Consider the following 20418-nt stretch of genomic DNA (forward strand, 5'->3'; position numbering starts at 1 on the left):
ATTAGCTTAAAGTTATGTACTTAGTCGAAAAGTAAAGTTTCCGCGGTAAATCTCAGGTTTTGAAAATCAAAATGAGCAATTGGCCAAAGTTAAGGGGAAAAAAAAAAAGAAATACCAACTTCAAGATTAGTAAGTTAAAGTAGGCAAGATAAACTCTAGAGGTACAAAATTCATATACAAAAAATGTTTACGAGGTTAGTTTAAAAACGTTTTGGAAGTCAAAATGAACAATTGGCCTACGCTTTGAACTTTGATCACGGAAAATGCAACTATATGTTTAGTAGCTAAGATAAAAGTTTCCAAAAACAAGCCTCCTTCACAGGCGTTATTTGTATCATTACGCAAAACTCCGGGAAGAAGTGTTGCGTGACAACTCAAACAACGCCAGCGCAGGAGAGTGCTTTTGAGTTCTTTTAGGTTAACTAACTGCTGGAGTCAATCAGACAAAAAGCCAAAGTTGTAATTCCAGATAATCTTAATTTATATTTTAAGCGGTTAATGCTCTTAATTCGTCTTTGAACTGTGGACTAATAGTGTTAATAAATTCTGTTCTTGAGATAATTGTAACTAATTATTTTTATTCCATACCTAATTTGTTTGTATCTTCAGAATTTAATTTTCAATTAAGAAAAGACCTAAACGAGAATCAGCTCTTTCAGAAGAATCCCAGATGACTATCAGCTCAATCTAGTGTCGCTTGTGAAATTCCAGTCAAGCCAGATCAGTGACCTTCATTGTTCAAAACTAACCCCAACATCCTGGAAATGTACTAACCACGACCTGCACTAAAGCACTACTGTTTTACGGCCTCGACGACAGAAAAATTCTAGAAACACTGATTGAAAACAAACATCTTTCAAGCCAATTGGAATAAAGGTGTGGTTTTCTGACGTAGTCAAGTAAAGCCAAAAAGACATGAAAAGCAAACCCTCACCTTCCCCCATGATGCCTTCTCCACTATCTTCCACTTGAGAGCAAACGACCACATCATCAAAGTGTCCAAGTACCTTCATCAAAAATGAGCGGAACAGATAAACTCACCAGGATTTCTCAGCTGGAATATTGCAGAGGAACGTCAGAAACACCGTCCTCAGAGCAAGAGTTTCCACAACCGTGCAGGGACATCGATCGGCTAGATTTAAATCTGACCATTTGTGTTGTGTGTGGGTGTATGGGCCATCTCAGTTCCTGAAAACAATCTAAAATATACTAAATTTAGTGGAAAATATCAAATCCACAAAGAAAAAAACTAACAAGCTCATTAGCACAGTCAAAAAAAGCTATTCACTTGGGTTAAAAAATACTTATACCCTACTAACTAGTTCTGCTATTGAATTGATACTTAAGTAGTAATAATACTTAGACATACTCAATCGCCTTAGTTAACACTTTTTGGAGAGAAAAGTAGGATTAAAAACCCCGATTTCCTAAGTGGTTTTGAACTACTAAAAACTACTGCATTGAAACTAACGAAAATAACCATAAGGGTTATTTTTCTCTCTATTATACATGTACTATGATGCCAATATTACGGCTGGCTAGGAACGCCCACCAGATCTGAAGGGTCTGTTCTACACCCCTGTTCTTCCGACTACCCCCACGCTTGGCCTATCTTTAACACATTAGTGTCAATGCCAATGTTAAGACCTTATGACACCAAAATTTGTAGTGTTAGCTGAGTTAATTAGTAATTGTTTACTTTTGTGCTAATGAGCTTGCTGTGGCACCTTTAAACAAAGGAGGCAAAGAAATTATTTTATGAAAAAAAATTCGTGTTTTTTAACAACTGATCGCGTAAGAAATAACAATTTTGTATGACAATAAATGCGTGTTAGTTATATAAATTTGTGAAATCCTACAGATTGGTATTGCACTGATTTCATAATTTCTTAATCCTACAATTGAATATACTTTGAATGCATTATTTTGGGAAAACGTAGCTCAGAAATTTTTGTGATAGTGATCGAGTAATAAATAACAATTTTGAATAACACTTAGTAAATTGAATAAATTTGTGAAAAGCAGCAGATTGGCTTTGTATTCAATTAATAATTTCTTGATCAGTCAATTGAATTTACTTGCATTACCACAAAAGGGTATTTTCAGGAAGCTTGCTTTGTTCAAGGGTGATAAAAAAATACTATAGTTTCAAGCACCATCATGATATTGATCTGAACCAAAAAAAAAACTCAGGGACAAAAATGAAAATGTTGCTCACCCAAAGAAAATAATTGTGATCAGTGAGAACTGAATTGGTCAATAATTTTAGAGCATGATGCACATTGAAACTACAAAAAAAGGGTTTCTTGTGTTGATGTTGGCAAAAGATATTGGCATAACTCCTGGCTCTGATATAATGAATTGTATGGAAAATGTGACAAGCAAGCCACTTATTTGCAAATGAACGACACCCACACAATACACTGGTCAGTTCAATACCTCTGTTTACATATTGGGTACTAGTTACATGTGCACCAAAGTGGTATTGGAATACAATGTCAAAAATCTTCAAATTGCAACTAGATAAATTTAAAGGTTGGTAATTGCTACTTTCGTTAGCTACATATCCTGGGCTTGTTATCTTAACTATTAATTGAGTTATTGAGTGATTTTTTGATTGATTAAATGATTGGTTGACTGATTGATTAATTGATTGACTAACTGACTGACTGCCTGACTGACTGACTGACTGACTGATTGATTGACTGATTGATTGATTGATTGATTGATTGATTGATTGATTGATACAGAAAATAAATAAAACTTCTTCCCAATTTGCTCATTAACTAAAATAACAGCTGCAAAGGAGACTGCAAAACCACATGTGCACATGTAACTAAGAAATGAACAGAGAGTAATAAATTGGTATTACAAAGGTTTACCTTGAGTAGTCAGAGAATTTTTCATCTCAGTTGGCCCACAGCAATGTGTTACCAATTTTGTTAAATTGGAATTTGGGAATATTGGTTTTTCAGGAGTGAGGGAAACCGGAGTACCTGGAGAAAAACCCTCTGGGCAAGGTGCATTGTACCATCTCTGCTGCCAGTAATATCTTATATACCTTAATATATCAGTATGATGAAACTGATGAAAGTTCGTCATTTAGGGCTTGTTTTCATCCACTGTCCTTGATCCCCAGTTGTCAGTCCTCAGTCCTATCCTTTCTCCTTGATCCTCTGCTCTGAGTCCTGGCCTCTGTCCTGGGTGCTGGGTCCTCTGTCCTGGGTCCTCTGTCCTGGGTCCTCTGTCCTGGGTCCTCTGTCCTGGGTCCTCTGTCCTGGGTCCTCTGTCCTGGGTCCTCTGTCCTGGGTCATCTGTCCTGGGTCCTCTGTCCTGGGTCCCCGGTCCCCGGTCCACGGTCCTTGATCCTGTGATCTATGTCTCCAACAACTTGCCTGTAAATCCAATATGTAACTAGTAAGTAAAAACAATGTGCAAATAATTCTTTTCTCTTAAAATTTTGCTTCAGAGTCTTAAGAATTTCACAACCTCTTAAAGGATTACCCAAACATTTCTAACCCAGGTAAAAGCTTAGCCTGGTCGGACACTCTGGTACATTAAAAAAGCAAAAATTCTAGGAACAGCATTTTGTGCCTGGGCTGTTAGGTAGACATGAAATTGGCCTCCCCTCAGCAGGGGCGAAAACAAATGAATTGATCGTAAAGCACGTACACACCAGAGGGTTAGCTCTCGTTTATGCATGTATTATGTAATATTAGTTACAACCAGTCAGTAAAAAACACGGACTGCATTTAGTCCACAGTCCGCGTTTTATACCCGAGTCCGCGTTTTATACCTAAGTCCGTAGTCCACAGTCTGCAGTCCATATTTATACTGACAGCGCAATGGTACATTTTGCTGACCCCTAGTCCATGGACCACCCTACTGGACCTGGTCCATGGACTACTTGAATGGACTACCCATGGACTACCCTAAATGGACCACCCTGAAATTTGTGACAAACATTAATTTAACAATGCTAGAACCTGCACAAAGGTTCGATCGATTGACAAACACAATTAAGTATGGGACACTTGTGATGCAACTGATTTAACGATTGTGGCCAGGTTGTTCGGAAGGAGGTTAATGCTAACCCAGGATTAAAAGTTAACCAAAGTATAATTTTTTTGTATAAATATGTTTTTCACTGCTTATGTTTTGTGTATTTTGAGATTATTCAAACTCAAAACAGAAGGCCAAACAATAATTCAACAGAAAATCTCACTGCAAAGCTACAAAACTCAAATCAAAATTCTTGCTTAACCTGGGTTAGCTTAATCAGGCTTTGAACAACCCAGCCCAGAGCTTCGCTTTTAGCCTTGGCTAAATCTATATATTATGGAGTAAAAGTTTGTCCTGGCACCAAATTACTTCTGGTTAAGAATTGATTTGATCTGGCCTGATCTGACCCATATTGATATACACAGTAAGACATTGTACACCTCTTTAATCCCAGCCTGCAGCCCGAGTTGGAATATCACTAAGTTAAGTTGGTAATTGCGGCTGGCCGTATTACCCACAGTGATTCAGAGGTCATGGTTCCTCAGTGTAAAACACATTGAAACTGTTGTCATTAGTTATTCATCAAGTGGTCAAGTAAGTCAATAATTATATCAAGAGTTGTATTGGTCATACATGCAACCCTTCTCCCTTCTCTGTCTTCTCTCTAGAGAGAAACATTATATTGTGTGAAGGCACCAGTAACTGCTTTGTAGAAGACTATTGCTATTTAATTTGTGCAATACTGGAGAAGAAACTGTACTCACCTGTTGCAATAAAACACAACTTAAGAAGGCTTTCAGTTTCCCAATCCTTTGTGACTTGTTCCGTCATCATGAGTCGTCCACAAACAGTTGAAGCAAACATTTTGTTCTGTTATTAATTCAATCACGGAAGACATCAATTGTTCAAATTTATACCCAGTGTACAAACAGCCAGCAGAATTGTTCTGCAGTATTTTGGAATAAAAAGCAATGACTTGACAATTTGTTGATGCGGCAACGAGAGATTTTAGCCAGTATAAACACTGTACAAATATACCAAGGTTTAGTAACTTGACCTCAGTAAAAGTTAACCTTAGTAAATGCTCAGGTGTAAACACAGCATAAATTGGCTGCCTTGCATACAGTGGCTGCTGCCACAGTATGAGTAGAACATTCAATGCCATCTCCAGTGAGAAGAGTTGCCAGACCTCAATGCCTTAATCCTGTTAACATATAGGTTGTTTGCAACTATTCCCGAGAAATTCAAACGACAGACCCTGGCAACGGTGGGGCTAAAGTACAGGTCACAGGTCACAGGTCACAGGTCACAATAACAAATAATTGTGAATTTGCTGTGAGTTCGTATTTACATCGTATTTAGGTCGCATTTCGCGTTTAGACACATCCCTATCCACCCAATGATGTTGTCCACACAGCTGTTTCTCTTAAATCACTTTAACAACTGTTAATTCGATCGCACTCTCGGCGCTTATTTTCCATAGACTTTGAACTTATTACGAGAACATCATCGCGTGGTAGTAAAACGTACACGATGCCATTTCATTAACTGATAGCTTTTTGTGGATATAAAATGGTAATAAAAGGACAAGATCCTCTAAAAAACGAAAAGAAATCGGCCACTCACCTCATATAGTCGGTTATCTTCGCTACCCTTCTCCCGACGAACCGCCATTTTGAAAATCGTCGAGGAGAAGGCCCTGGGGACGAGGTTGATGTGTTCGACTACTGATCACGTGATCTTTTGGCTTTATCCCTTCTGGGGTAGGGTGTATATCAGTGCTACTTCAAACCATTAGTAACTTTCCAGGAAACCATTAACAAACCATTATTACCTTATTAGAGCAAAATGGCTAAGAAAATTTTTGATAGAGGCGGATTTCAAGGACATTGAAATCTCAAACTAGCAATCTTAGATTAACATTTGTTAAAAGGATTTAAGAGAGATACGTGAGAGGACCACATCATTGGGTGGATAGGGATGTGTCTAAATACGAAATGCGACCTAAATACGATATAAATACGAACTCACCGCAAATTCACAATTATTTTTTATTGTGACCTGTGACCTGTAAACTTTGACCTGTGACCTGTGCTTTAGCCCCGCCGTGTTGGATGACAGGAACAAAAAAGCCACTTAGAATTCTATTGTTAATGGTCATCCAACATGGCGGTAGCCTGTTCTAGGTTCACGGTAGTTAAGGACGAGCGCAAAAAAGAGGGCGAGCAAAAGAAAAAAACGAAGGAGGACTAAGGAACGGCAAGAGAGCCTGTAAGAATATCTTTAACGACCCTCTGATCTTCTAGTACAGCAGAAGCTGCTATACCCTCTGATTGGTTGATTTTGACAGTACTGTCATCACTCCGTTGGTTGCCTTATTTCTTGTCAATCGGAAAGATGGTGGGCGGAATCTGCGTGCGCAATTTCGAGGGAGCCGAATTGTGGTCAATCTTGGACAATTCTCTGCAAGATTTCCCTAATATTCAAGCTCTAAGGAAGGAGCAAAATAGTCTGCCTAGTATATCTAGCCCGTGGGAAAGACAATTTCGCGATTCTACCTACCGGTTTTGGGAAACAATGGCATATACAACATATAAAACAGTCAACAGGCGCGTAAACAGTTACATTTGAATCATGTGGTGCCAGAACGAACAAATGAGGAATAAACCTAGCTCGAGAGACATAAGCTCGATCAAATTGATTCAAGAAACATAACCATGTGTTTACGCGCAAGAGCGTTGACTGTTTTGCATGTTGCATATGCCATTGTTTGGCTTTGTTCACATTTCTGATTTCATCGCAGTCTTAGCCAGTCACGGAAAGAGCTGAAAAATTGAACTTTTCCCAAAACTGGTTGGGTTTTTACCAAGAGTAATTTCGCAAAAAGACGCTTCAGACGCCCCAGGAAGGCGAAACAACACCACACGAGTCGATTAGCGTTTCATTTAACTTTATTGGGATATTCAGACCGAGATGTAATTTAGATATGCAATTTTCAGAGCTTTATTCATAACCCTCATAGATTCTGTCCGTTTTGTATTTATTAACCACGAACACATAGAGTGGTCCACCTGTGGTAGCCCACACAATCTACCATGTTTTGTAGGGCAGTGAAAACCGCCGCGGATGAACAGAGAAGTTAGCAAGAAACCAGCCAGGACCCATGGGAGAACGTACGGGGAACACATGGGAGAATGCACGATAGAAACATTTTAACGGATAGATAAGTGAACGCAAAGATGGAGCGGTGCCGTGAAAAACAAGAAGCCCACCGGGAAGTCAAGGCACAACGCACGGAGTTACATAGAGCGGAATGCAACGAGAAACGTATGGAAACGTAGAGGTATATGAAATGCAGGGGTATATGAAACGCGGGGGTATATGAAAGGCAGGGGTATCTGAAACGCAAAGGGATATGAAAAGCAGAGGTATGTGAAACGCAGGGTTATATGAAAGGCAGAGGTAGTATATGAAACGCAGGGGTATATGAAACGCAAGGGTATATGAAACGCAGGGGTATATGAAACGCAAGGGTATATGAAACGCAGGGATATATGAAAGGCAGGGGTATATGAAAAGCAGAGGTACAAAAAACGCAGGGGTATATCATGAAACGCTCTAGGAAATGTGCGAAGGAACGCACGGTGTAACGGACAAGGAAATGCCAGAGAAATTCAGGCTAGAGGACATTTCATAGGGATCCGAGAACGTGCGAGCAACTCAGTATTAGACACACGAAAAGCACCGAGACTTACACGAGAGGTTTGACGGGGGAAAGCTATAGTCACACATGCGGTGTAATAGCCATATTTGTATCACGCCCGTGACTTGATCAGGACAGCAGACACGGGTTCCGATTGGCTAATTGCGCATTTGGTTACGGTAAAGGAGTGAACCATTTGGGAAGTCTGAACTGGAAAAAGTGGGAAATAACGTGCGTTACAAGGAAACTTACAACACACAACACGACGCATGGGAAACTTTACAACGGGGAAGGCCAGATTGGTAAGATCTTTGTTACTGATAAGGCTTATGTCTTCGCAAAGAGATCCCGCAGAATTGATTCGTTAGACTACCTCACGCAAACCACACTTGCCGAATCTTAGAGAAAAGACGTGAAACGAGTTTGCTTAAGCACATGATGACACAAGAACACACCAAAATAGAAACATTTTGTTTGGCTTTATTTCAACCGCGTCTTAACATCCAGAACAAATGAATGTGCGCTAAAACTCTATTTACAAAAGTTCTTTTTCTTTCCAGAGAGCAGAAAATGTCAATTGAAGCAAAGGTAGGTGTAGGGACGTAAAAAAGCGGCTGTGGTTTTGTATTCATAGTGAATTTCTTTTTGTATTCATTTTTTGCATTTACATTCATAGTTTAAATGGAACTTAGATCTGATGACTAAGAGATGAAACTGAGAGCTTATTGCAAATTACACTGATGAAATAATATATACATTCATGTCGAAAGTTATTTCACAGTTCTTTCTCATCGCAAAAAAGTAGAATCAATTCCTCTGGAAGAACTGCGTCACGTGACAGTCTTTCGTCATCTTTCCTTGGCTTGGTCCTTCTTCTTTTTATAGTTTTCCACCATGCGGTCATAGTAGTCACGCGATAACCAGAAACACTGCTGCGGGTCCACGTGACTTGAGCTGAAAATATAGCAAAAAAGATAAGTAAAAAAAGATGCTGCTAAACTGTTACAGACGGAAGAAAAGCAAAGTTTCGTTTTAGGCAATTCTTCATTGAAGCACTCCTTTAAAGTTTTCGATTGTTATTAACCAATCACTTGAGAATACTCGAAAGTCCTCCGAAACGTTACGCTCTCATAGCGCGATCAGTTGCCTAGCTACTCTGATACGAAAAACCCCGCGAGCTCTGTGCAGTCTCAAAGACCAAAATTCGTCATGAGCTGGTGTTGCCCCGGGTAGGCAAACTCTGCCTCGAGCCAAGTGGTCCATACCGCCGAAGCATATCCCGGTTTCCGTAGCATGAAACGGCTAGGGCAATTTCTAGTCCCCCTGGATGGGATGATAGTTCATTGCAGGGTTAACCCCCGCCCCTAGCATAAAATGACCGGCACCCTGGGTACACCTGGGTTGGAAGAGGCACTGTGAGCGGAAAGTGTCTTGCCCAACGACACGACCTAATGACCCCTGACAGGACTCGAACCTCTTGATCGGGAGGGACCGAGTCCACCGCGCCTCTCACGCTGCCCCGTGGTAGTAAAGAGACAATCTTTCAAGTGGCGTACCTTTTACCATTACAAAACTTGATGACCAGTCTGCGGCCATTAGCACCAGTGATCCAGCCAGGTAAATACACGTACAGTGCTGAAAAAAAAAAAATACAATAATTAAAAAAAGAGTGACAATTGGGGCTTTTTCAAATGCAGGCTAGTGAAGTCGGTTAGCTAAGACGAATTTTGCTAGAAATCTCTGGGTCACGCGATAAAAAAAAAGAAAAACAATTAAACATGAGCGCTGAAACTGCTCCTAATTACCGATTACAAAGTCGCATTTTAGCGCAGTTGTTAGACCATTTTCTCCAGAGCATTTCTCAGGAATGACTGATTGCCACTGATAGAATGTGTATACTGTTAATAAATAGTCACTGGTAAATGTCTAGTTTGTTTTACGCTTGGAGAACCAATCATCATCTTATAGTAAATGGGAAACTTTTTTCTTTTTCTTTTAACATAGGAAACTTGCAATGTTATCACAAGCCTGTAAAAGTGCACCATGTACCTGGATCGGAAAGAGCAAGTACGCGATCACCCAGGGTCAGCGGACGGCGCTTTGTGTGGGCACCAAAGATGTAACCAGAACTCTGTGGAAATAAGACAATAACCGAATTATTTCGCAGAACCCTTACATCCCTAGATTTTCTAAAAGTCCTTTCCAATAACTTCTCCATTGCCCAGTTGCCCAGTCGCTTCGCTGGAGGGAAATGAATAAGCTAAGGGTTAAGGCGGGGGTTAACATGAAGGCCGTATGTTGGCTTGGTATTATGGTTTTAACGCAAATATCTTGTTCACGTTTCAAGCAGTCAAAAATATCTCTGCTCATCCCACATATCTACGTTTTGGGCTGTTTTGTAAATTTTTTGGTGATTTTTGGATAAATTTGGGGATAGATAGTTTTCCTCAAAGTAAGTAAAATTTACGAAAATGGGAAATTTTGAAGATTTGATGTTGTTTTAAAATTAGAATTTGAAGTTAAAAATTGGTAGACGTACACCAAACAGTTGTCCACCAACCTGGGATGCCCTTTCGGGGGGCGTTCAACTGTCTGGTGGTGTTCCAAAAGTTTTCTTTTTCCTTTTAATCCCTCTTTAAACTTCCTAAAACTTCACTTAATTTCAGGTGGACCCCCCGCCTTAAGCAAAGGTCGACTTGCAGCAAGTCTATACATCCCTTTATGGTGGCTCCCCATAGTTTTACGATTGCACACGCGCATAGGATATAAGCTCAAGTAATCTGCGCGCGCTCGAAGGAAACGTCTTTTTTTTTCGATTTTTATGACGTCAACATGAGCACAAAAAGCAAAACTAACAGTGAATTTTCTCGCGTTTCTTTCGGTGAATTTTTTTAAAATTTGACTCAGTTGTAACCACATACAATGCCTTTAAAACACCCTATTTTTGTTAAAATCTGTCAGAGCTAATCTAATATATTTAGAAGAATGACAAATTACAGAATATTGGAAAAACCGTCTGAACAACCTTGACTTTTTACCGATTCAAAATGTCAGGCAATATCATTTCCATGATGTGGCAAAGTGTGAAAACATTTTACCGAAGGAAAGTATAAATAGTGAGGAGTTTAGGCCAAAATGATGAATATTTCTGCCTGTCATTAGATGACATGTTGCCATGGCAACGGTCTTAATCCTAAGATTGACAACCTTATTTTAAGCCTTATTTAAACAGTACTCATACTGGTAAATCTCTACAGGGATAACTTTAAGAGAAATTAACTAAGTTTCCTTTTCTAACTCGCGCTCTATAGGGAGGGTGTTCGCAAATACTCTAGGGAGCCACCTTAAGCACGCAGACCAGGCAGAGAACGCTGTTAGCTCGTGGTCTGATCTCCCTACTCCCGTTTTCCGTGCAGTCTGACTGCCTTGGGACAGGCTAGCTTCCTGAGCATAACAGTATAACAAACGGGTCATTGTCTGTACCTGTAGCTGTACCGACTGATCTGCCCACTCTATAATGTATTGGCGACCATTACCGACACGTTCTCGCACGGTTCCTGTAGAAAACAAGACATGGGGGTATTTAGGGTATTTAGCCCGCAATACAGTGGAACTGAAATAACTAACGAAAATACACCAATGAAATTATTGGGCAGAGTCTTATTCTCCCTTGGAAGGCTAAACATGAAATCGAGGGGATATAAGAGGTTGGATTGCTAAATCTAAAAGAAATTCATTTCTCCCCAAGCAGAACTCCCTCCATACCAAAACACTGTTGCTATTTACAACGGGAAACAGTTCTACGAAAAGAACTTTCGTCAATTCCCATCCCGGCTTTAAGTCCTCAACAGGTACGACGACAAGTTTTCATCTCAGTGTGATATAGGAAGCCCCCACCATCCCCAATCCCGGAACTCGTCGGCCATACCCGGCCATCAATCAATCAATCATTCGATCGATCGATCGATTAATCACCACGCATGATACTTCTCCACATTTCTGACTTTAGGCTGAGAGTTTTAAACTGTACATCTGCTGAAGGATCACGTACCGAGATGGAACATGCCGTCTTGTTCGTTCCTGGCTACCACCGCCTGGCCGACCAAGCTCTCTTCACAATGCAGAATGTACTGACAGTCACTCTCGAACTTCTCCGGGGTGAGCAGGTAGGTCTCCTCTCGTGGAATGACACTCTCGATTCCATCGTAATGCCGCACGTATAAACCGTTCACGTCTTTTTGGAGTACAGTGCCTAGGAAATGAACACACGCGTTAAGAAACTTCAATAATCAGGCGCTTTGTCAAAAGTACTTCTAATGACGCGTTTTCCCAGATAACCACATGATAGAAGTCACGTCATTTAAATCGTCGCGCAACGCTCCTGTTCACTTACGGAGAAGCGTTGCGTGACGAAAAAGAAACGCGCGTGACGCTTTCCATACCTGGTGCATAGCTGTAAGGAAACGAGGGATGGAGTGCAATCACAGGGTCGTGAACGTCAATTTCATTATCGGCGTCATCAGCGTCTGTGATAATATGTTGCATGTAAATCTGCTCCAAGTCGCCCAGACTGTCTTCTACCAAATAACTACCGTCTCCACAGTCTTGACGGATTGTACCTGGTGAAGAATGGAGCAAAATTACGCGCGTTAACATTCAAAACAAAACTCTACCAAGTTATCTCTACCAGTGACAGTAAATGTTCACCGAGCTGAGAGCCACTGTCCTAAAATATTGAAGTCGTCATGTTTCAAAAAAATGTAGAAACAACAATTTACCGAACGGTTGGCTCAATAGTATTTGTCATAACATGTTGATTGGAAAGTCATATCGTAAAACCTTAGGTACTTGCTGAATATGCCGAGTTTACTGGCGAAAAACGTTTGCAGATCATTCAATTTTTGTTTTCAAAGTGAAAATTTCCTTAAAGATCGTTTTCACGTGACGTCATCACTCTCTAAAATCCAAAACTAAAGAGCCACCAAAGTTGTTATCCTCATCAGGCACAAGAGGCGGTACATTTAGTTCTGTTTACAATTTTACAGCTCAATAGCGTGCTTCGTTTGGAAACCAGAGCACTTTGAATTTCAGGGTTATGGAGGTGTGTGACACAAGGCTACGATTGAGCCTGATGAACAATATATACTTATCTCATGATTTTGAACCTTTTTAGAAGTTACAGCATTAGGAAACGTGCTTATGTGAATGTTTGTTTGTTCAGTACTGATAATCAGTCGCCTATATAGCCAAAGTAAGTTCCAGATGTTTACACTATTTTCCGGCCGCCATATTGGTGTACCACGGATATACACCAACATGGCGTTTTCATACTGGGCTCTGTAAATTTCTGCGAAACATTTCCACGAACATCTGAAGTTTGGGGAAACGCACAGACCTAAAACTTGGAGATGTGTCTTATTTAGTTATCTTCTATAACATAACAATTTCTTAGCTTTTTCCACCGGAAGGTTTTCGATTTACTTCTTTATTGCGTGACAGTGAAAACGATCTATACGCGAGACTTGTGCGAGCCCATGAACACGCATGCACACACGAAAACGTCCACACACTGCCAAAGAATACAACCAAAGTACTTGTTACCTCTATAATACCATCCTTCGTCAGACCAACGGGCTAGAACTTCTTCTCCCACCTGGACAGGTCTCATAACACGACCACTTTCAACCGCGGGGTCCTGGTCTGGAGGAAGGCGAGCTGAAAAAAGAGAGGAAATGTTGAATGGGAGAAAATCTTTGGAAAATATGAAACTAAATGATTTTGCTTTTTACTAACTTACAAATTAAGAGCCCTTGAGATCCCTTGGTAAGCAGACACGCTTCATTGCCATTGGAAACGTGAAACTGAATAGCAGGGGGTTCCTCTTCACTGCCAGCAGGGGCCGGAGCCTCTTCTGCTTCCTGCTCATTGTCCGATACTGCTGGCGATGACGACGACGAAGAGGATGATGACGATGATGACGATTTGTCCTTCTCGCTGTGTTTAGACTGCTTGTCTTCGTCTCCACTATCAGGTTTTTCTTCGTCATGTTCACCTTCAGATCCCAGTGGCAGACTGTTGCTAGATGATCTTCTAGAGGACCGAGGACGGGCAGAAGTAGGTCTGGAAGATTCTGCAATTGGCGAGCCAGGAGAAGACGATTTCGCGGACTTTTTCTCCGAAGTACGAGAAGGCGTGCCTTTGGATGAAGACTTCTCGGAACCTTTGGTCGATCCTCTAGGAGAGGAGCGTGGGGACGAGTGAGCCGATGAGGCACTGGGTGGGGATATCGAGCGTGATCTCGGAGGGGAGACCGCTGGCAAATCGGGAAGCTTGACTCGCGGTCTCTCGGCTCTGTTCTCCGCAAGATTGTTCGCTAATTGCTGTAAGAGTTGTTGTTGTTGTAACTGGAGTTGTTGTGTCTGGTTGAATTGTTGCATGAGAAGCTGTTCTTGTTGTTCTTTCTGTTTCCTCAGCAGATCTTGCTGCTGGTCCTGAAGGCGCTTCTGTTCTTCTTGAATCTCTTTTTGTCTTTTACGAAAATTCAAAAGAAAATAAGATGAATTACACTTAAATTAAGTTATCAAGTTCGGGATCCACGTTGCTTAGAAGAAGGGGAGAGGATGGGTGATAACTCTTCCTTCAGGAATTGCGAAGTGTTAGCAATAACCATAGGAGTATTAGTACACTAACACCATCGCAGGAAATTGACTTCGCACGCTGGCGTCACTCTCCATTTAAAAACTGAGGGGAGGCAGGGTGGGGGAGAAAGGGGGTGGAGGTGATAATAACTGATTTAAAACGGAACTCAAAGTAATCAAAGCCAATCACCGTCCCGAATAATGAACCAGTCAATCAACAAGCCACATAAGAGAGTATACCCTTGGCCAAGCACGAGGAATCAGAATCAGAGAGCCAATCAAGACACGTTTAGTGTTGCAACTGATTGGCCGAATAAAACATCTGCTCTGATTAGTTATAGCAAATGGCACGAGTTTTATGTTAGAGAATTGTAGAGCTCGGAAAACGCACCGACCAACCAAACAAAATTGTTTTCTTCAACAGTCTAAAGAAGAGAGTCCTAATCACTGCGACGGTATTTTCAGTGAACGTTGAAAGAAAGATGAGATCCAGTTATACAACAATCCTAACCTGTTATTCTGTTCATCAATCTGCTGCTGTAAAAACTTCTGCTGCTCATCGTCCAGCTCACGCCGTTTCTCCTTCAGCTCATTCGCCGCCTTTTCGTGTCGTTCTCTCTCTTCCTCCAACTTCCTCTGCAGATCCTCGATCTTTTTCTCCACCTCGCTCAGCTGCCTCCTGTGTTCCTCCTCTAGCTCTTTCTTCAGCTCTTCAAAAGATCGTCTGTCTTCTGACGCCTCTCGGGGTGACGCCCCTTTGGACGAGGGTGCAGGGCTTCCCCCAGAGCTTCCCTTGGGGCTTGCACTGCGGCTTCTGCTACCATGACTGCTGGCGCGGCTGCTTCCACGGCTGCCCTTGCTGGAGTGGCTCGAGTGACTACTTTTACGACTGCTGGCTTGACTACGAGGAGACTCGTCTCCCTTTCCATTATCTTAAAGAAACAAGACCACAAAGAAAATAAATGAAATGAATGATCATAGACGCCATACACTCGGCTCAAAGCTAGTTCTTATAACAAGGAAGAAAAAAACGTTCCAGCATATAACATGTATCAACGCAATTGGCAGGAGGATGACCAATGCGTGGCCCAAGAGTTGAACTCAAGGGAGGGAATCTACGGATCATCTTAGGAAGACATTTTCCTTCGCAACATTATGGAAAATATATGAGAAAGAATTGGGCTGACGAACTTTGGTTAAGCACCACAAAATTTCGCCTGCTGATACCGACTGAGGTTGACAGCAACGCCCATTTCTGAAGCCACACTAGGAAGGCAACGCACGAGGTAATTACGAGAAGAAACGTTTGAGGAAGTTCATCAGTTACGACCACAAGCTTCGAAACAATTTCCGCGACTGAGGGGTCGAGCCCTTACCTTTATCGTCCTCATCACCCTTTGTGTACATCCCAAAAGGTGTTGTCCTGAAAACAAAGTAACGAATGTTGCGTTTGAGGACGAAAGAAATGCCGAAAGAGAAACTCCTGAATATGTCATGGTCTCACATTGTTTCAACTTACGATCGATATGAAGACAGCAAGGCGTCTCTGATGTAGCGACATGCAAACGTGTAACGTGCCTTGGAGATCTTTACCAGGTCATTCCTAAGAGACGTGATCTAAAGGAGGAAAGGAAAATAGAAACATTATACTCAAAAGGGTTAGACTAATAACTTTGACAGCTGGATCAATTCGTTTTAAAGGGCGGCGAATTTAAGAATTCAAGTAATCAACAACCCTAATAGAAACAGTCCCAAAGCCAGCCAGTAATATCGGAATGCTGCGTAAGTAAAGTTTGCATTGGAGCTCACTGGCCAATCAGGCTGGCGCTCATCTTCGGGTTCTGTAGCATGAGGTGACTAGGAGTAATTCTACTCCCCCCTGGATGGGATGCTAGTTCATCATAGGATTGCCCCATGGCATTAAATTCGTCGGTACCCATTTATACTCCTAGGTGGAGAGAGGCACTGTCAGAGTAAAGTGTCATGCCCAAGAACACAACACAAAGACCCCGGCAAGGGCTCAAACCCAGACCGCTCGATCAGGAGAGTCCAGCGCACAAACCAAAAGGCCACCAAGTAACCCTGCATGTTTACTAACATCTTACAACTCATAACATTCAACAAAAGGCCATGATTATTGCCCACTTTGAAAGGAGAATAATAATAATAATAATAATAATAATAATAATAATAAAAATAACAATAAAAATAATAACAATAATAATAACAATAACAATAATAATAATAATCGAATGTATAATACGCTCAGAAGAAGTTCTCTAAAGACATTTTTAATCCCGAAATTTTTTATTGATACGATTAATTAGTAATTGGACCTCGTGTCGTACAATTTAGGGGGTAATCGTGCTCGTATTTTCAAATCGGCCTCGCGCTTCGCGCTCGTCCGATTTTGAAATTACTCGTTATATGATGATGATGATGATGATGATAAGACTTTAAGGACTTAAAATAATAATAATAATAATAAATTTCGAACCTATTCTCGAAGACAAACTCCTAAGCGAAAGAAAAAAGTACCGAAAACGACTAAACGTGTACCTTATCTACAAGGTCAAATTTCTGAAAAAGCTCTCCCATGTCTCCCCTCCCATCAGGTTCCTTCGTGGTCACCCCAATCAAGAACGATAGGCGAAACACTATAGACCAGGAGCCATAATCGGGGACGGAGACCGTAAGCCTTGGGATCCGCGCGCACCTATGATATGGGACAATTTTTCTATTTTTAGAACAAATTGCGCCATCCTGACGTCATACATCCGCGCGGATCCACGCACATGTCGGGGCTCTCGCAGGGATCTTGTCACGTTGCGTGATCAAATGGTGAGAGTTGAGAGACCTTGAGAGATTATCTTGCGTATTTTTCACAGCTATGGCAGGGAATAAGGCAGGGAATACGAACCAGGGCGCTTATATCTAGTTTTATGCTCTGAGCTAACGGAAAAGGTGGGTTTTTCAGTGTCGAAAACAAGACTTCAATCTCGCGCTGGGAATGAATAATAAGATCTGCTCGCGCTAGTTGTAAGCTTACGCGTATGTTTTTGCGTTTGTTCTGACTTAAGAACATAGCAAGAAAACTCTCTACTCTGGTATCGAGTTAATTTGTGAGTTTCTCAGACAATGGTTAATCATAACCAAAACCTGTTTTGATGGTTTCTTATTGTTTCTGCTTGTTTGGTGAGTCTGCAAGCTTGAAGTTTTTGAAAGGAAAGTCTGACGCGTACAATTAGGTCATTTGCATAGTGCAGCTCGTGCATTTTCAAGTTCGAGTCGGTGTTTTCAATTGTCAACAAATCTTGACAAAGATTTCTTTCGTTATCTTTTGTGCTGAGATGCTGCAACAAACGGAACGCAAAAAAGGCTACTAACATCATGTGTGTTCCTTCAACATAAGCATAGAGAAGTTTTCCTCTGCAAAAATGAAAATAGACAAGGAGTTTTGATAACTCGATCAACAAAATCGAAATCCGAAGTTGATTAAAGAAAGCGTCATCGTAACTTTGCTGATTATTTCTGCTTTATTTACATATTTTCAGCTTAGCTTTTAATATATTCTCAATCATTTATCAATCTTAAACATATTTAAGAGTGCATGCCTGTAAAAATCAGACAAATTCTTACTTTCGCGGCAAGGGTCGAAAATTCGATTTCGCTCATATTCTTATGGTAGATAGGCTAGGGCATGACAAAAACTAATGGATGGTTTTTTTGGCAAAACATCCTTTTATTTCAAAGAAATATGCAAATTCCCAAATTCCGTTAAAATCGTCATCTGACGCACCATTTTATTAAACAAGTTTGAGAGCCTCGCATGCAAAACCACATTATTCTTCCGTCTTTAAAACACTCAAATATTTTTGTGCAATGTTTAAATGTGTACTGGGTTGATTTTACGGAATGTTGCGTTGTCTCTTTGGGTGCAAAATAATTAAATTTCGAAAACATGTGTTTTATTCACGTAAAAGTACTTCGTGAATATAATTAATTTTCACCATGTGCGAAACTTTCAAATGGATTAAGCTTCTGGTGATTGAATCGCAGAAGGATGGTCTACAGATTCCTGTAAATATTTCTTTGGGCAAATGATTGTGAGCGACGCGAGAGCTTTTAAAAGTACGTTAAAAATGCAAATATTTGACTATCCGTCGTCAAATTTCAATTTACGGGTTGTACGTACATTTTAGCATGCGCCACATGACTTGACCTATGTTAACTTGAAATAGGCACAGAGCTGATAATTTCGAAATGTTCTAACCTCATTTGCTGTAAAAGGCAGGTCCAAAGCCGATTTGACGTGTTTCTCTCACCATTCGTCGCACATAAAGCAGAAGTTTGCTTTTGTTTACATAACGTCCGATGTACATCGCCAACTGTCAAGTTGTTTAATAGTCGAATACCATGAATCTGTGACCATCTTTCTGCGCATATGAACGTCACTGCATCTAAGTCAAAAACGGCCAAGTCATTTGTAGATAGTTGCTTGCTTTGCAGTGCGCCAAAATATTACGTTTGATCGATTGCTGGCCATTGCTGATAAGCGTGTCGGCGCAGCACAATCGTACAGCCGTAATTTGTTCGTCACGCAATGCTGTCACGGCATATGCTGCACATTTGGATCCATTTTGTATAGAGCACTCTCAGGGTAAGTGAAACAATTTAATCATAGTTCATCTGTTTGTTCATAGATATAATAATATGTGTATATTTATTTAATCGTATTCTATAGTGTTCGTGACCTCGGTCCAAATCACGTTTGTTTCAGACAACAGCTGATAAAGCTAGTGCCTATACTCACTAGAATTTTAAAAAAAAATCACCATAAACAAATTATAGATCAATGAAGCAAGAACTAGCTGAAATAAAAATAGGAAATCACAACGTGTCTAATTCGTGAGAAAAACGGACTAAATTTAATCAGTAATTACGTGAGTAAATAGCCCTGGCCATGCCATTTTGACGTATTTTGTTTGCTTAGTGGCGAGGCATTGGTATGTTTGTAACAGAAAATAGAGGACTGTTGTCAGTACAGTCCAAAATTATTGTCAGTAAAATATTGTAAATAAAACACCTATTGACCGGTTACCTCCGCGGCCACCATTTGGTCGTTCCGATAAAGGTTTCATTATTGTCTTTACCCCTATTAAGCGGCCACCCAAAATTTAAAAACTTTGTTTTGGAAAGGGCGATGGCAGAAAAGAGTCTGAAATTGAAGGTGCATGACGAGTTATAATTCAAACACACGCCTATCATGATTGTCTCGAATTGACTCCATGTTCACCAAGAAATTTATAACCCGATAGTGAAAAATTAAATATTCAAGGTACACCAACCTCTATTTAAGCGGCTAGCCCCATTAAGCGGTCACCGCCCATTTCCCCGAGGGTAGCCCACTGTATTACATGTAAACCAAAAATAATTGCAGAGCGCGAAAAGACCTAGGTATGAGTTTAGCGTTACAGTATTACGCAGGGCATGTAGGTAGCGGTGGTCGAGTAAAAGATAACAACAGGGGTAATGGTAAACTATTCATTCTTTTCATTTCTCAATTTAATCTCTTCCTGACTCAACGCGATTGTGTGCTCCCAGTGGTTCCAAGCCTTACGGAGCCTTAAGTATTAGGATAGAAATTGTCCTACCCCTACCCCCTAAAATGGGACGACAGCATTGCGTGACGAACAAGGAACCGCTGCAAGCAAGGATTCAAGCCATCAAACCATGATGATCAAACGTAATATTTTGGTGAAGTGCAAAGCAAGCAACTATCTACAAATGACTTAGCCGTTTTTGACTTAGATGTAGTGGAGATCATATGTGTCGAAAGAGGGTCACAGATTCATGGTATTCGACCATTAAATAAGTTGACACTTGGCGATGTACATCGGACGTTATGTAAACAAAAGCAAACTTCTGCTTTATGTGCGACGAATGGTGAGAGAAACACATCAAATCGGCTTTGGACCTGCCTTTTACAGCAAATGAGGTTAGAACATTTCGAAATTATCAGCTCTGTGTCTATTTCAAGTTAACATAGGTCAAGTCATGTGGCGCATGCTAAAA

General features: G+C 40.8%; 1 protein-coding gene and 1 long non-coding RNA gene across 2 annotated transcripts in view; both read right to left on the bottom strand.

Annotated features, from left to right (window-relative positions):
• Positions 1–3255: 3255 nt before the first annotated feature.
• LOC110065385 (uncharacterized) lies at positions 3256–5758 on the bottom strand. Its single transcript, XR_002298425.2, has 3 exons — positions 5629–5758; positions 4767–4872; positions 3256–3395 (listed from the first exon to the last, which is right to left on the bottom strand). It is a non-coding gene; the product is annotated as an uncharacterized LOC110065385 (long non-coding RNA).
• Positions 5759–8165: 2407 nt separating this feature from the next.
• Positions 8166–20418, bottom strand: part of LOC110065356 (von Willebrand factor A domain-containing protein 3B-like) — a 36023-nt gene continuing 23770 nt past the window's right edge. Inside the window, exons 31-41 of the mRNA XM_089273130.1 lie at positions 15863–15960; positions 15720–15766; positions 14855–15275; positions 13503–14233; positions 13307–13420; positions 12148–12324; positions 11757–11957; positions 11189–11262; positions 9755–9836; positions 9262–9340; positions 8166–8659 (exon numbers count right to left, since the gene is read on the bottom strand). Coding sequence (XP_089129256.1) covers positions 8554–8659; positions 9262–9340; positions 9755–9836; positions 11189–11262; positions 11757–11957; positions 12148–12324; positions 13307–13420; positions 13503–14233; positions 14855–15275; positions 15720–15766; positions 15863–15960 — 2130 coding nt within the window. The 3' untranslated portion in view covers positions 8166–8553. The remainder of the gene's footprint in view (positions 8660–9261; positions 9341–9754; positions 9837–11188; positions 11263–11756; positions 11958–12147; positions 12325–13306; positions 13421–13502; positions 14234–14854; positions 15276–15719; positions 15767–15862; positions 15961–20418) is intronic.

Source organism: Orbicella faveolata, unplaced genomic scaffold (genome assembly GCF_042242905.1).
Source record: "Orbicella faveolata isolate gen_17 unplaced genomic scaffold, um_ofav_v1 contig_35, whole genome shotgun sequence".
In the NCBI taxonomy this organism is placed as follows: Eukaryota; Metazoa; Cnidaria; class Anthozoa; order Scleractinia; family Merulinidae; genus Orbicella; species Orbicella faveolata.